Source organism: Bufo gargarizans, chromosome 8, assembly GCF_014858855.1.
Source record: "Bufo gargarizans isolate SCDJY-AF-19 chromosome 8, ASM1485885v1, whole genome shotgun sequence".
NCBI classification, from domain to species: Eukaryota; Metazoa; Chordata; class Amphibia; order Anura; family Bufonidae; genus Bufo; species Bufo gargarizans.
In genome coordinates this window covers 136,133,284-136,149,913 of record NC_058087.1, presented here as the reverse complement: position 1 = coordinate 136,149,913, position 16,630 = coordinate 136,133,284, and the positions used below count along the sequence as shown (strand labels likewise).

Sequence of the window (16,630 nt, the reverse complement as noted above, 5' to 3'; positions counted from 1 at the left end):
ATGGTAACCCAACCACCGAGTGGCGCGCAGCAAGCTTCACTTTACACAGGGGGCTGCGCCTGTTTCTTCACAGACTTGCGACTTCTCTGCCCAGTTTATGCGCCTTTTCATGTAGTGAAGCGAGAGTGACAGGGTTAATTGCAGGGCAGCTCTGCGGCTACACAAACACACCTTGTGGTCTGGCTCCCATAGCGGGTTACCAGGTTACCAGAGTTGTGCCTGACTCTCTGCAGAGCCATAAGCGTCCTCCGCACAGAGATCCCCTCCAGTACTAAGTCTATGGGACGGGGCAGATCCCCCCAGATCCGGGCGATCCACTATGGACTCTTCACTCTCTCCCAGGTTTCTCAAGGTAACGCAGCTTGTTTTGCACTTGTCACAGTCTCCATGCGTTTTGTTCTGATTTATTTCATTCCAATTTGCAGTAATTATGAAACGCATCCATGTTAAACAAGATATAATGTATCCAGTCAGAATTCGGTGTGACCCCAGTTAGGAGCGGGTCACCTATACCAGTATACCTCATGCACACCTCAGCATGCGCTAAAAAGCAGATTCAGGAAAAATGTGAGCATTATTAGGGCTCGTTCACACGACCGTGCCGTTTTTTTGCGGAATGGAACAGGAGGCCTATTATAGAAATGCCTATTCTTGTCCGCAAAACGGAAAAAAAGGCCACGGAACGGAACAACGGATGCGAACAGCACACAGAGTGCTGTCCTCATCTTTTGCGGACCCATTGAAATGAATGGTTCCGAATACGGACCGCATGCAGATTGCAGAAAACGGCCCGTATACGGAACGCAAAATCCGTTTGTGTGAACGAGCCCTTAGGGGCCATTCACACGTCTGTAGAATGGGTCCGCATCCGTTCCGCAAATTGCGGAACGGGTGCGAACCCATTCATTCTCTATGGGGCAGGAATGGATGCGGAGAGCACACAGTGTGCTCTCTGCATCCGCATTTCCGGAGCGAGGCCCCGATCTTCCGGTCCGCAGCTCCGGAAAAAAATAGAACATGTCCTATTTTTGTCCGCAATTGCAGACAATAATAGGCAGTTCTATGGGGGTGCCGGCCCGGGTGTATTGTGAATCAGCAATACACTACGGATGTGTGAATGGACCCTTACGGTTCTTTTTCTCGCCCCATTTAATAGAAAGGGATAATACAGACAGGAAGATTCCGTTTTTTATCAGACGTATTGAAAACGCATTAAAATGCTTTGCACTCGCGCGGAAAAAAACTGAACAATGCAACGCAATCGCAGACAAAACTGACTGAAATTGTGTGCGCACTTGCGCGGGTTTCCCGCAATGCATCCGGACAAAATCCGTGATGCCCGTGTGAAAGGGGCCTTAGGGATCATGCACACAAATGCATTTTTTTTGCAGCCTGTATGCAGATCCATTCACTTAAAAAAACTGAATATACTCCGTGTCCTGATGGCCTGTGTCCTATTCTTGTCCGCTTTTGTGACTTTTTGACGCTAGAACTCTGGAGTGAAGGAATAGTAAATCTTGGGCCTTATTATTTATGCAGACGAGGGTGCACTTAGTGGTGGGGCCAGCACTGGACAGAGTGCACTGAGCGCTTTATAAGGGTTATAACCAGGATGAAACTTCCGAAGTCGATTCACATAAACCTTCGTTCTAATACTGTACGGAGCAGGAAGCGAAGTTTTATGCAAATCGGCCCTAAAGGCTCCCATTAAAAAATATACCTTGTCATGCAAAATGCAAGCCCTCGTACGGCCATATGACTGGAGGGATTGAAAAAGCTATGGCTCGTGAAACACATGTCCTCATGGCCCAAAACAGCTGCTTTCTTAAAGGGCATCTGTCAGCAGTTTTGTCCCTATGACACTGGCTGACCCGCTACATGTGTGCTTGGCAGCTGAAGGCCTCTGTGTTGGTCCCATGTTCCTATGTGTCCGCATTGCAGAGAAAAATGACGTTTTAATAGATGCAAATGAGCCTCTAGGAGCAACGGGGGCGTTGCCATTACACTTAGAGGCTCTGCCCTCTGCATCTGCCTTGCCCTCTCCACTTGGATTGATTGGGTCGGGCAGTGTTAACGTCATCATCTCTGGTCCTGTCAATCAAAGTGAATAGGGCGCGGCAGTTGCAGACAGAGCAGAGCGTGACAGGGGGGAAGGGGAGCCGCTGCTCGTGACTATCGGGACTCCTTACGCAGACTCCGGCGGTTCTTTGAGACCAGAAAGCCCTTTTTTTATGGCCAGGCAGGGGTTAAAAAAAAAATCCTCACCTGTCACCGGTGCTCTGGATCCTCCTCTACTCCCATACGGTGTCAGTGCTGCTCTGTTTATTGGCCGGTGACTCTTTTTATGCTGGGTTCACACCTAGGCGTTTCACAAACGCGCGTTTCTATGCGCGTTTTTTTTTATAGTGAACGCGCGTTTGACGCGCGTTTGGGTGATTGACAGCAGTGTTGTCCAAAGAGTCTATGGCCCAAACGCGCGTCAAACGCGCCAAAAAAAGCTCCTGTACTTGTTTGAGCGTCGGGCGTTTTACAGCGCGATCGTACGCGCTGTAAAACGCCCAGGTGTGAACCCTTCCCATAGGGAATCATTGGTTCTTGCCTGTTGTGCGCTTTACAGCGCGTAGGAACGCGCTGTAAAACGCTCAGGTGTGAACCCAGCGTTAGGCTCTTCCTTTATCTGTGTTGCATAATAATACTTTGCAGCGGGTCAGCTTTAGTTCGCTGTTTGGCGCCACGTGCTGATATTTTTGGAAAGCCGTCTAATTGTTTTAAACAGATGGCGGTATGTAGAGGATCCTACAGTGTATCTGGCTGCCAGAAACTAAACAACGAGCGTGCTCTCATATCCCTGCCCAATCCCGATAGCCTTCAGAATGGGGATTCCTTTGTGTTCTGCAGTTGGTTTGCTGCCAAATGCTGTGCGGGTGGGTGCAGCGGTCGGCGGGGTAGCGGCTGCGCTTCAGTCCGTCTGGCGGGGTTGGGTGCATTTGTTTACAGTAATTGCTGGTTGCTCAGCTAAGTGCTCAACACTTTATTGTTTTATATCTTTTATTACTATTATTATCGCCATCATTATTTTCTCCGGGGTTTGATAAAAAGCGGCTTTTAATTGTGCGTATAAGGCTACTTTCACACTAGCGTTCGGGCGGATCCGTTCAGAACGGATCCGCCCATAATAATGCAGACGGAGGCTCCGTTCAGTACGGATCCGTCTGCATTATTTTAGCAAAAAAAAGCTAAGTGTGGAAATAGCCTGGGACGGATCCGTCCAGACTTTCAATGTAAAGTCAATGGGGGACGGATCCGCTTGAAGATTGAGCCACATTGTGGCATCTTCAAACGGATCCGTCCCCATTGACTTACATTGTAAGTCTGGACGGATCCGCACGCCTCCGCACGGCCAGGCGGACACCCGAACGCTGCAAGCAGCGTTCAGCTGTCCGCCTGTCCGTGCGGAGGCGAGCGGAGCGGAGGCTGAACGCCACCAGACTGATGCAGTCTGAGCGGATCCGCCTCCATTCAGACTGCATCAGGGGTGGACGGCTGCGTTCGGGTCCGCTCGTGAGCTCCTTCAAACGGAGCTCACGAACGGAATACCGAACGCTAGTGTGAAAGCAGCCTAACCTGGATGACAGGCGTTCAGGCCGCAGGGATAGTTAATGCGGTTGGGGAAAGTGACAGAGGTTTTATTGGAAAAAGGTGTGATTTTTGATGTAATAAATATAATAATATACTTCCTAATCCTAGGGTCTCGTTCACACGAGTGAGTTTTTCGCCTGGATACGATGCAGGTAGTGAATGGATTGCATCCGGACTGAACCCTGACCCATTCATTCCAATGGGTCTGTGCACATGAGCGCCGCATATCACTCATCATCTCTGCGTTCAGGAAATATCGCAGCGCCTTCTGTATTGTGGCTTTTTTCACGCCGCTTCAACTCCATAGAAGTGAATGGGGCTTGTGCGAAAAACGGAATGTGTTTTACACTGATGATTACTAGGAGATGTAGGTTGTTATTCTTTAGGTTTTTCTTCACGCACGTGAAAAATACATCAAAAACTGATTGCATATGTGCGGAAAAAAACGGAAACACTGAACGCAATCGCAGAGAAAACTGACTGAAGTTGCGCGCAAAACCATCCGTTTTTTCCTGAACAGATCCTGAGAGAACTTGCATCGCTTATGTGAAAGAGGCCTTAAAGGACTTGCATTCATTTTAATGGGAGGCAGAACTTAAAGGGGTTGTCTCATCATGGACAATGGGGGCATATCGCTAGGATATGCCCCTATTGTCCTATAGGTGCACGTCCCACGACCCGCAGCTATATCGAGAGCGGAGCCCCGCAAGGTGGTGGCTGGAGGACTCCAGTCCGGCCACCACCAAGCCGGCTTCCGATAGTAGTGAATGGGAGCGCACCACACATGCGTGATTCCACTCTGATTTTGATTCAGTGCGGATTCCACTCTGATTTTGTTCAGGCTGTTTTCCAAATCCAAATTTTGTGTGAACATACCCCAATAGTTTTACACTTTGTCCGTGAGATATTTTGTATGTACAACGCTGCCTACAAATCTGTGCTGTGTGCTCAGCAGGGCTGTGGAGTCAGTAGGCAAAACTCCCGCTCCTCTATTTTTCTACATTCTGACTCCAACCAAAATTGACTCCACAGCCCTGCTACTTAACGTTCGTTTGAGCCTTAGATTGGAGATACATTTCTACCCATTTGGACTCCATCCAATACTGGCTCTGACACCATAACTCTGGCTCTCCCCCCTGCCTCCCAACTAAGCCCCTGACCAAGGCCTTGCATGCCATGCCACCAGGTAACCAACTCACACAGGCTACCAGATCTCGGCCTACTGCACAGACCAACAGCACTTCAGTCCGGTACTCCATGCGGACTACCATAATTTTAGTGCCATGGTCCTACTATTATGGAGCCATCATGGTGGGTCAGCACATAGGTGTCACCACCCTGTGTCGCCTAGCTAGCAGCAGGCTCCTCCTGGGCCTAACTCGGTCAGTATACCTCCCGTTCTTACCTTCCTCGGCAGCCACAGCATCACATGCACTCGTGCCTTATGGAACAACAATCTAGTTGGCAAATTTAGTTCTCCGAACCCCTGCCCCTGGACTTCCCAACTGGGTAGGGCTTACATAAACCTGCCCATCTCGCTGGAATTGTTTCTAACAATTAAAGCCACGTCGTAATTGTAACACAACCCCACTGTGTGGTCATACCCTAAAACTGAATTAAAAAGCAGAGCAAAATAAAAAATATAGATATTATTGTTGCATTTTTGGTTAGGCATGCTGCTGGTAGGTCATACTGCTGTTTAAAATGTTTGCATCATTCTCAGACAACCCTTTAGGTCTCTACTGTGAATTGGGAACAGGATTTTTAGAAATCTGATTCCCTTCAAAGGGAAGTTTTTCATTAAGAAGGAGAGTATGACGCCCTGTGCTCTCCATATGCCATAAGTGCATATTGACAGGGGATTGTCCTGATGGGACAAGCCCCTTTAAAGGGGTCCCTCCCAGAATAGGTACTCGAGCCATCCTTGCATTACAAGGACAGATGGCCTTTGTCCTATAGAAATCAGCAGGTATTTTTTGATTTTCCTAAAACCAGCTGATTGCTTCAGGGCTGCATTTTGAAAGGTGTTGTCCCTAATAAGAGAACTCCATTGAAGGGTACTCCAACTCTAGACATTTGTTTCAAAACGTGAATTCAAAAGATTTGAGAATGAATAAGCTTATGCAGGCTAAGTGAATAAATATATTTACTAAGTGTGATTAACTATAAGATAAAACAGACAAATCACATACAGAATAATAAAAAGTAAATAATCATCACTGGCCTACATAGACAATATGGGATAGGACTCCGGTCGGCATGAGATAGGGAAAATCAATACTTACATCCTACCTAGAATGAAGTCTTCAATGGATTGCCACCTAATTGTTGGTGCAAATTAGAGTTATACCTTTCAGCCCCTCCTCCAGTATGAGATCACTCGGGAATGTGGTCTTATCAGCACAATGGGGGAAGGGTACTAACTATCTCTAACCCACTACATTACAAGGAAGACTTCATTACACAGAATATTAAAGTTAATATAAAAGAGACAGAATTTAAGGGGACAGAACCAATCAGTTCTTCAAAATACCTTTACAATACAACATGTGTGTCATATTCACAGGGTGCCTCCTCTGGAGCCCATACCTATCTCTAGAACTGAGGTCCCCCCACCGTGTTGAGGTGGCTACTAGATGCCGCATCCAGACTGCCACTGGTTAGAGTGGTGATCAGGATTACGGAAACTTCTCAGTTCTCTGCGCTACATTGTTTCATTCACTCCCAAGGACGTTACGGAAATAATGTAGCACTGCGAGCGCAGTTCTTACAGTAATCCTGGATACCTCTGCACCTCAGGGACCCCATTCTAGAGACAGATGCAGGTCCCGCCTTTCTCTATTGGAGATCTATGGCATATGACCGTCCTGTGGATATTCCATGAATGTCTAGGAAGGGATTAAAATAAATAAAGCATTTGACATTGTTCAGACAACCTCCGAAAAAGGCGTCAGTGAATATAGGAATCAAGAAGTCATTTTGCAAAGATTTTCGGGCAAAGTCATTTACATGTTTCCAAACAGAAGAAGCGTCATTCCTCCGCAGACGTGGATTGTCCTTCTCTAGGATTTTGTCTGATACTCGTGGGCGGCATGTCATAATTGACTTTGGTTGTTTTTGATTTGGTAAGACAAAAGCCGCTCTGCTGCATTGGAATTAACCTTTTGGAATTATCAGGACGATCTGAAGAGAAGATGAAAGGACAAGCAAACACTGAATCTGTATTCAGGGAAACCCAGGGGAAATATAACAGTCTCTCTAAAAAAAAAACACACAATTTATTGTAGAGCGACCGTATAAGAAAAAGGGAGCTCATCATGGGGGGGACTCCTGCAGGACTCTGGATGCAATGGTTTATAGGCCAGCAGAGCTGAATACTGCAGCGATGCAGATAATCTCTGACTTTTCTTTAAAGGGGTTTTCCGGGAGTTTTATACTGATGTCCTATCCACTGGATAGGACATGAGTATTAGATCGGTGGAAGTCAGACAACCAGGAGGACTCTCACTGATCAGCTGTTCGAGAAGGCAGCAGCGCTTGAAGCAGTGCAATCTCCCATGCTGTAGGTCCATGCATATAGGGTTATGGGACAGGGAAAACTTAGAAGGGGGGCCGAACCCTATACCACTGCTGTGGCAGCCCCTTCATCCTCAGGATGGGTAATAAAAATATGATTGCTAGGGATCTGACTATTGGACCTCAATTTATCAAATTAGATGTTCAGAGCACTGAGGGCATACCCTAGCCCAGGGAACAAAGCTGGAGTGCCGAAGGTAGCTAGCCCCTGCCCTAGCCCCTCAGTTCACCAATGTACCGTGATGTCCCTCCCTCCTCTTTTTGATTGACAGGGTCAAGCGCTTGTATCCTGCTCTTGTCTGGCCCTGTAATATCTTGCCTATGCTGTGTGCAAGAATTTTATGCGCATGAGCAGTACAGTTTTTCACTCCCAGGCGGAAATGTCATGCTCTACTTAGGGTTAGGCAATAAACCGGTATTAACGATATACCACGGTATTAAGAAACGGCAATATGGCGATATCGCCATTTCTTTATTGCCGCAGTATTTTAGTGACGTCATAGGGGCAGACACACGTCACAGCGCTGAATGCCTCTAAAATGTCCGGCGCACATTACAGCCGCCACTGTGATCTGGCTGCCTCTGCGCCACCGATGTAAAGGTAATAGTGAGGAGGAGGGGAGGGGCTGTGGCCGCTGCGCCACCAATGAGAATTACCCTCAATACAAATATAGACTGCGGGTGTCGGCTGTATCATATACCCGGCACCCGGTCTCAATGACAGGAAACGGCAATCCCGCGAACCGAGGCAATTTACCCCTCAAATGCAGCACCTGAGCGGTTAATTGGCATGGTTCGGTGGGATCCATCATACCCCAGTATTATAAATTATAATCATTGGTGGCACAGTGCAGCCAAGCCCCCCAGTATTATAATCATTGGTGGCAGTGGCCACAGGGTCCCCTCCCCTCTTTATTGGTGGTGCAGTGGTAACTTCTGATCGGAGCCCCAGCAGTGAAATCTCAGGGCTCCGATCGGTTACCATGGCAGCCAGGACCCTACTGAAGCCATCCATGGCTGCCATGGTAACCTCCCTGCTGCTGTGTGCACAAAGCACAGGGCAGCAGGGAGAGTGTGAGATCCTATGCACCCTAATAGATCTCTATTAGGGTGCATAGGACAAGGGATTAAAAGATTCCAGGTTCTAGCCCCATAAGGGGGCTAATAGTTATTAAATAAAAAGTTTAAAAAAAATAGTAAAACACCAAAACATTAAAATCACAAACAAATTAGGTATGGCCACATCCAAACTATTAAAGTTAAAATATCTCTTATGTGGTGAACGCCGTAACAGAAAAAAATTGGAAAAAACACGATTCTCCATTTTTTTTTTTTTTTTTTTTTTATATTAACAATTTTTATTGTTTTTCTTATATCATACATATAAAGCAGAGGTCTAATACATCATACAAATTATAGCGAATATTCTGTCTTATTAGACCGAGCAGTCAAACATTTCAATCTTCGATGAAATGAGGTACAGTCTTTGCATACATAAGAAAATAAAATAAAGTAAAACACAAAGAGGGCCTGAAAGGACCCTAACAGGATAGGCAGATCAACATTCAAGAATTCTCTACTTAAGTAAGCGACAGATATGTCTCTTATGTTAAAAAGCATAGATGTGCAAGCAATTGTAAGGAAGTAGCTGTAAGTATGACCGAAGGCGAATATATTATCAAAAAGGAGTTCTCCATTTATTTTTTTTGTCTCCTTCTCCCCTAAAAAATAGGATAGGACTGTTCTAGTATGGGCCGCACATTCCATAAATTGCGTAATGCACACATTTGGCATTTAATTTTTCTTTTGCGTGGTATCGAGTATTGCATTACTTTTTTATGGGACCAAAATTGAATCAAAATTTTGGCATTGTGACAACCCTAGTCACAGGGGGTATAAGTCCTTTAGGTCACAAAGAAATGGCATCTAGTGGCTGTAAACCCCAGAGCCAGGAGACTGGCGCTGCATAAGGGTCCATTCACACGTCCGCAAAATGGGTCTGCATCCGTTCCGCAATTTTGCGGAACCATTAATTTTCAATGGGGCCGGAATGTGCTGTCCGCATCCGCACTTCCAGATCCGCACTTCCGTTTCGCAAAAAAATAGAACATGTCCTATTCTTGTCCGCAATTGTGGACAAGAAAAGGCATTTTCTATGCAGAACGCACATTGCCGGTGTCCGTCTTTTGCGGTCTGTGTTTTGCGGACGTATGAATGGACCCTTACAGTCGCTGCACTCTGGGGGCTGCTGCACAGACAGGCTGGGGCTGAGAACAGTCGCTGCGCTCTGGGGGCTGCTGTACAGACAGGCTGGGGTTAAGAACAGTCGCTGCCATCTGGGGGCTGCCGCACAGACAGGCCGGGGCTGAGAACAGTCACTGCACTCTGGGGGCTGCTGCACAGACAGGCCGGGGTTGAGAACAGTCGCTGCACTCTGGGGGCTGCTGCACAGACAGGCCGGGGCTGAGAACAGTCGCTGCACTCTGGGGGCTGCTGCACAGACAGGCCGGGGCTGAGAACAGTCACTGCACTCTGGGGGCTGCTGCACAGACAGGCCAGGGCTGAGAACAGTCGCTGCACTCTGGGGGCTGCTGCACAGACAGGCCGGGGCTGAGAACAGTCACTGCACTCTGGGGGCTGCTGCACAGACAGGCCGGGGTTGAGAACAGTCGCTGCACTCTGGGGGCTGCTGCACAGACAGACTGGGGTTGAGAACAGTCGCTGCACTCTGGGGGCTGCTGCACAGACAGGCCGGGGCTGAGAACAGTCACTGCACTCTGGGGGCTGCTGCACAGACAGGCCGGGGTTGAGAACAGTCACTGCACTCTGGGGGCTGCTGCACAGACAGGCTGGGGCTGAGAAAAATCGCTGCACTCTGGGGGCTGCTGCACAGACAGGCTGGGGCTGAGAAAAATCGCTGCACTCTGGGGGCTGCTGCACAGACAGGCTGGGGCTGAGAAAAGTCGCTGCGCTCTGGGGGCTGCGGTAATATGGCTGTAGTGTGTAGGGACTAAGACCCATATGGGAAGCACCAGTCTTTAGTAAATGACCCCCAATGTTTTATTTGACTGAAAGGCATCTTTATGATGCCAAGGTGCCCTTCCTGACAATGTGCACACTCTGAACAACCCGCTTATCAGGGTTTTCCGCTAGGATGTCCCATTTTCTGTGGGAGCGGTAAAGATGGTTTTGATATCGCCCAGCCCTAGCTCTACTGCGCACACTGTTTTTTTAAATTATTTTTTTCCATTAGCATAGGTTTTGTTCACATTTCCGTTTGTGGATCCGGAAGGCTGTACCAGCGACGGGCTGCCGGCTGGATCCCCTGTTTCACCGCCTGATCCCCATTGATTGCAGTAGGGTGTGGCAGTGATCCGGCTGTTTTCCGGCAAAAATGGCAGGTGTCGGCTGTTCATGCCCTGTCCCTTTTCCCAGAAATCGTCCGGATCACCACTGGAACAGCCTGCCGGATCCACAAACGGAGATGTGAACGAGGCCATAGGCAGGTCTGAGCGCCATTCCTCCATGTTCCATGTAGGGGAGGGGATCTGAGCGACATTCTGCGTTATTCTTTTTTTCCTTGGCTGCCTCACCTATTGTAGATATTGCAGATGTTGTATTTCTTTTCTTTTCTTGACAGGTCATTTTTCTTTACATTTTCTTCTTTTGACAAGTATAGTTTTTTTTTTTAACAATAATACGTTTTTATAATGGGAAGGTCTAGTCTAGTATAAGTATATGATGACCTGATACAATGTGACTATGACAGCTACGGTCTTCTGCATGTCATTCTTCTCATAGTATAGCTAAGGCTAAATGCACACCATCAGGATTGTGTGCGGATTTGCGTGCGTGTAGGTCATGTACATTGTATTCTATGAGAATTTGAAATACTCATGTACAGATTTTTTTCCATGTGGATTTTGTCCTGCGGTGCGGATTTTAAGATCCGCAGAATGTCAATTCATTTTATTTTCTTGCCCGGATTTCATGCAAATTTTCTCTGCATCAAAATCCGCATGCAAATCCACATGTAAGTCCGCACCAATTGATGCGGATTGTCTGCACAGATTTCCCTGCGACCGCCTGCGGATTTCAGTGCGGATTCTCCACACATAAATCCTGAATGTGTGCATTTACCCTAAGCGTTCCTCCGTTCTTTCATTTTGTGTGCAGATTCTATCATTCTGAAGACCAGGAAATTCTTACATTGTACCCAAGGTATTATGTACAGGTTATAAAATTTACACTGATTGTGGATTCAATCATAGATGTAACAGGTTTTACAGATACCCGTGTTTTATGTCTACAAAACCCTGCCGGTTAATAAAATGCACCCTAAGAAGTCGCCCAGTACACCCAGTACACCCACGTGCTACAATAGTCGTTTTAATCCCAGATGAGAATCCGGAATTCACATATTGGAAATTGTGACGCGTTAACTGGGTTAAGGTATACTGGAGCCAGGGCATGTATTGCAGCCCATAATAGTATAATTATAGATGTTTTTTTATTTATTATAGATACCATGCATATGGCTTCATGAGGTATTCAGAGGATACAAATAGTCCAGCCTGTTACCGCAGATCATTTACAAAGCACATAATAGGCACACGGCTTTAAAAGGGTTTTCTGGGATCCAAATACTGATGACCTATCCTCAGGATAGGTCATCAGTTTCAGATTGGTGGGGGTCCGACTCCAATCACCTGTTTGACGAGGCCATTGCACTCTGATGAGCGCCACGGCCTCCACACAGCATACCAAGCACAGCGCCATACATTGTATAGTGGCTGTGCTTGGTATTGCAGCTCACTTGGGTGGGACTGAGCTGCTCATTGGCCATGTGGCCGATGAACCTGACGTCACTGGCCCAGGAGAAAACTGTGCCTCTCACCTGATCATTGCGGCCTCTTCAAACAGCTGATCGTTGGGAGTGTCGGGAGATGGACCCCCACCAATATCATATTGATGACCTATCCTGAGCACAGGACCCCCTGTCCTGGTGATTGGTGGTGGTCTCAGCAGTCAGACACCCACTCATCAGATACTTACCCTCTTTCCTGTGGATTGGGGATCACTTTATATTTTTGGACAACTTCTTTATCTAAACTGTTGGTCCTGATGGTGGCAGCTGCTTGCCACGGGCCATACACATCCAGGCATCCACCCACGCCTCTTTCCTTACAAATGTTTTCTACTTATCTTTTCTGCAGACATAATAATGTGCCTTTTATTATGTCACATGGAGATTGATTTTGGGACATTAGCGGAGCACCATTATCCCTGGAACATTGCAAAATCAAAGTTTAACTATGAAATGAGAAGAAAATGCTGAAAACAGATTAGTCCGCCAGCTACTAACAGATAATATATGCACTCATCTGAGCGGAACGAACCTTGATGCTACAGCCCTGTACCAAAACCTTATTGGCTGCGAAACTTCTCACTGACCAGATTTAGGGATCGGACTGTTAGATTATAAAAGTGGGTGTCACTCACCAAAGCTGCCCATACATGGAAGATAAATGTCTGCCAATTTTGTGTCTGCCAGGTTGGACTTTGTCGGAGCAATGACTGGGGAGATGTCTGGACCAATGTGAGGTACAGGGCTCTAGTGTTGTTAGAAAGAGGTTGTCATGTATTAGATGATGTATGATTTTAATTTTTTACATTATTCATACTAGGATAACCCCTTTAAGTATAGACGATTGATCAGCTACATTCCTGCTGTGCAGTCCGGGTGCAGTCCTCACGTCAACTGTTGCACAGGTCCTGCTGGGGTAATACGACCGTGTAATACTCGGCCTGACAGTTCTTCAGAAGAAGAGCTACTCTTTTTAGTGTCTCTCAGAACTTCGGTCCTTCTGTGAGGTCCGTAAGCCTCAATAGCTAAATGGACGGAAGTTTTCTATTTGGCTTTGGTGGTCCTCTTTTTATCACTGTACAGCATTTATCTTCTGCCTGTACTCCAGTGTATGCGTCTCACAATGTAGCCAGTCTGCTTTTACCACTAAGGGGTATCAGATCCTTATGCATTTGTATACACGTCGTGTACCAGAGCCATAAGAAAATCTGGACAAACACATTCAGCTGTCTGCTATCTCTCCCGGCTGCCTCTGTGTATTCAATGGAGTGAGAGGAGAAAGCTGCTGCCAGACACCTCCTGGCGACGGCTTATTTTCTGGAAGAATAAAGGAAAAGCACAAAAAATTCAGTCCACCAGGTCCTTTTCTCCCGGACATAATCTGTCGGAAAAGTCAGGAGCTCCTCATACCACAGACTAAGTTTATGGTCACGTCTGCATTGGATGCTCTGATCGGTGCCTCCGTCAGAGGAATCATTAAAGGGCTTTCTAATCTCAGACAATAGGGGCATATCTATCATCTATTATCTATCTATCTATCTATCTATTATCTATCTATCTATCATCTATCTATCGCTCATATTGAATACATACAATGTCACAATGTAACAATGCCACTTCTAATAGAAGTGAGGCAGAAGTTCAGTTCTACTGGTCGTACGGTATTGCTTCCGTAGAGGTACTGAGAAGGCGCCTCATTATAACCGCAGTGCACATGGCAGAGCAGTTATTAAGCCATCACGCAGTGATCGTGTTGTCATGGTAACAGATCTTCTTTGTTTCAAAATATTATCCCGTAGTCCTGAGAAAAGTGTTTTTGATGACGGGTTTTTGTTTTCTCCAGACTGTCTTCGGAGCGGATAGGAAGTAAAGCTCCATTTATTTACAATTATTGAAGCAATTTCCAAGTCATGTCAGCTTTGTATTTGCCTGGAGTCATACCTCGCTGACAGTGGACCCCTCACAGGCCCATTTACAACAAGGTCAGGGGTAGACATTAAGGACAGGGAGGACTTATCGATGCCGAGGGTTGCCAACTCCTCGACAGTCTGTAAATATAGGGGAATTTTCTGTACTGTCCATGATTTTTATAATCATTTTATGTTTCAATGCAATGTGTTCATATTCATATCTGATGGGTAGCAGGGTGGCTCAGTGAACAGCATGATTGCCTTGGGCTCTATGGTCCAAGGGAAACCTCAGCATGGAGTTTGTATGGGTTTCCTCTGGGCGCTCTGTTTTTCTCCCACACTGCAAAGAAAAATCTTTATCGGTTAATTTGGGGTTTAGATTGTGAGTCCCAATGGGGACAGAGACTGTCCTTATGATTCTTGATGGTTTTGCAATAGGTCTGTGAAAAATGCCCACTTTTAAAAAAAAATAAGTTGTCTAGAGAGAAAGTAGGTGGGCAACCCGGATGGGGTTCCTCCTAGTGCGGCTCTTGTCACCATGCTATCCTAAGGCACTTGCGGATCTGCCATTTCTTGCAAAACATGAAGGACTTGTAACCCTTTGGCCACTATTCCCTCCTCTTCTGTTAGGATACATACAACAGAACAACAGTGGGGAAAAAAGGTCTTTAAAAACAGATAAACTATAAGTTTTTCATGGCCACTTTGCATCAGTGTGTGCATCCATTTCCTGGCCATTTTGCATCCGTTTTTAAAGGCCATTAAAAACAGATTAATTTTATTGGCTTTTTTCCCCTAAATCCGAACCCCTGCAGTGTCCTCAGCATATACAGTGGCTCCCCCATAGTGCCCCTCTGTATAGCTAATGGCCCTTTTATGTTTCCAGGATCATTGTATTATTAATTGCCCCCTTTGTGGCACTGGTATTATGAATTGACCCCTTTAGTGCAGACAAATAAAAAAACTAAAAACTTTTATTGTTTACATGTTCATGTCCCTCACTCTTCTCAGACTGTGGGTTTAGACAGGACTTTACATAAAGGCAGACCCCTCCCCCCTCCGGTTTTGGCGACCCTTTCTAAGCAGACTGTAACCCTGTACGTTAACCTCACACATCACTAATTCCAGTTCCCCAGTTTTGTCAGGCTTCTGGCATTAGTATACATACAATTAAGAGGTTTATGTATATTTTTTACCCTACACCTTTCCTTCTGAACTGTTCTAGTCCCTCCTTCCATTTCTCCCCAGTCCCATTACCTTGCCCCGGTCTCTATCTGCACTATTTTCCCCTCCCCCCCCCCAGTCCCTAGTTTAAAGGGAGTCTTTCACCTAAAATGACCATTATACACCACAAACATGATGATATCCATTACATTCCCCATTTTATAATCTTACCTTACATATTGCTGTCCGTCGCCTATTCGCTCTTAAAAACACTTTTATTCCATATGCTAATCGGGTTCTGAAGGTGCCCAGGGGCGGCGTTTATGCGGCCGGTGCCCAGGCTCCACGGCGCTGTTCAAATCAAACCCCTCCCCTTTCACCCCTCTGGCCCGCCCTCGGTTCTTCAGATACCATCCTCCAGTCAATGACAAATCCGGCGCCTGCGCACTCCATTACTCACTAGGGCAGAGGCAGCAGCGTTTAATGCGCATGCACCGGCCCGTACATCCCGATATTTTGGCAGTTTACTTCCGCCGGCTAGATCGGGATGTACGGGCCGGCGCATGCGCATTAAACGCTGCTGCCTCTGCTCTAGTGAGTAATGGAGTGCGCAGGCGCAGGCGCCGGATTTGTCATTGACGGGAGGATGGTATCTGAAGAACCGAGGGCGGGCCAGAGGGGTGAAAGGGGAGGGGTTTGATTTGAACAGCGCCGTGGAGCCTGGGCACCGGCCGCATAAACGCCACCGGAGGGCATAGTGGGAGAACGGAGCAGCGCCCAGGGATAATAGTAAGTGCAGTGAGATCCCCCGGGCGCCGCTCTCCATGTCTGTATACTTAGTTCACAATCGGTGAAAGGTCCTCTTTAAGTTTTCCACAATAATAGCATTTTTAAAACCGAAGTAATGTTATTTTAGTGTATCCATAGTCCGAGACCCATAGCTTTTTTATTTTTTGACCGATTCTCTTAGGTAGGGTCTAATTTTTTTGCGGGATGAGGTGACGGTCTGATTGGTACTTATTTGGGGGGCATACATCTTTTTGATCACTTGCTGTTGCAATTTGTGTGATGTAGTGTGACAAAAATGTCTTTTTTTTAAATTTTTTTTAATTTTTTTACGATACGATGTTCACTTGAGGGGTTAGGTCATGTGATATTTTTATAGAGCTGGTTGTTACGGACGTGGCGATACCTAATATGTATATATATATTTTTTTATGTATTTCACTTTAGCACAATAATAGCAGTTTTGAAACAAAAAAAATTATGTTTTAGTGTCTCCATGTTTAGGTGTGCTTGCGGGTGGAGTAGTGTAACTAGAACTGACTGGGTCCCACAGCAAATTTTTGAATGCCTCCCCCCAGCAACCTCCTCCTCCCATGTAACCCCCTCTCTTGTAGCTAGTCAAGATCGCCCACTCACACCAGGCCCGGCAGCCTCTCTGTTCATTTCCTACACTAATAATACTGTTGAG

At 46.5% G+C, this 16,630-nt stretch overlaps 1 protein-coding gene across 1 annotated transcript in view; it reads left to right on the top strand.

The window, feature by feature from the left end:
• The first annotated feature begins 219 nt into the window (after window positions 1–219).
• The window catches only part of DNAH3 (dynein axonemal heavy chain 3), a 373,397-nt gene continuing 356,986 nt past the window's right edge, over window positions 220–16,630 (top strand). Inside the window, exon 1 of the mRNA XM_044304498.1 lies at window positions 220–352. Within this exon, the coding sequence (XP_044160433.1) occupies window positions 320–352 (33 nt within the window). The 5' untranslated portion in view covers window positions 220–319. The remainder of the gene's footprint in view (window positions 353–16,630) is intronic.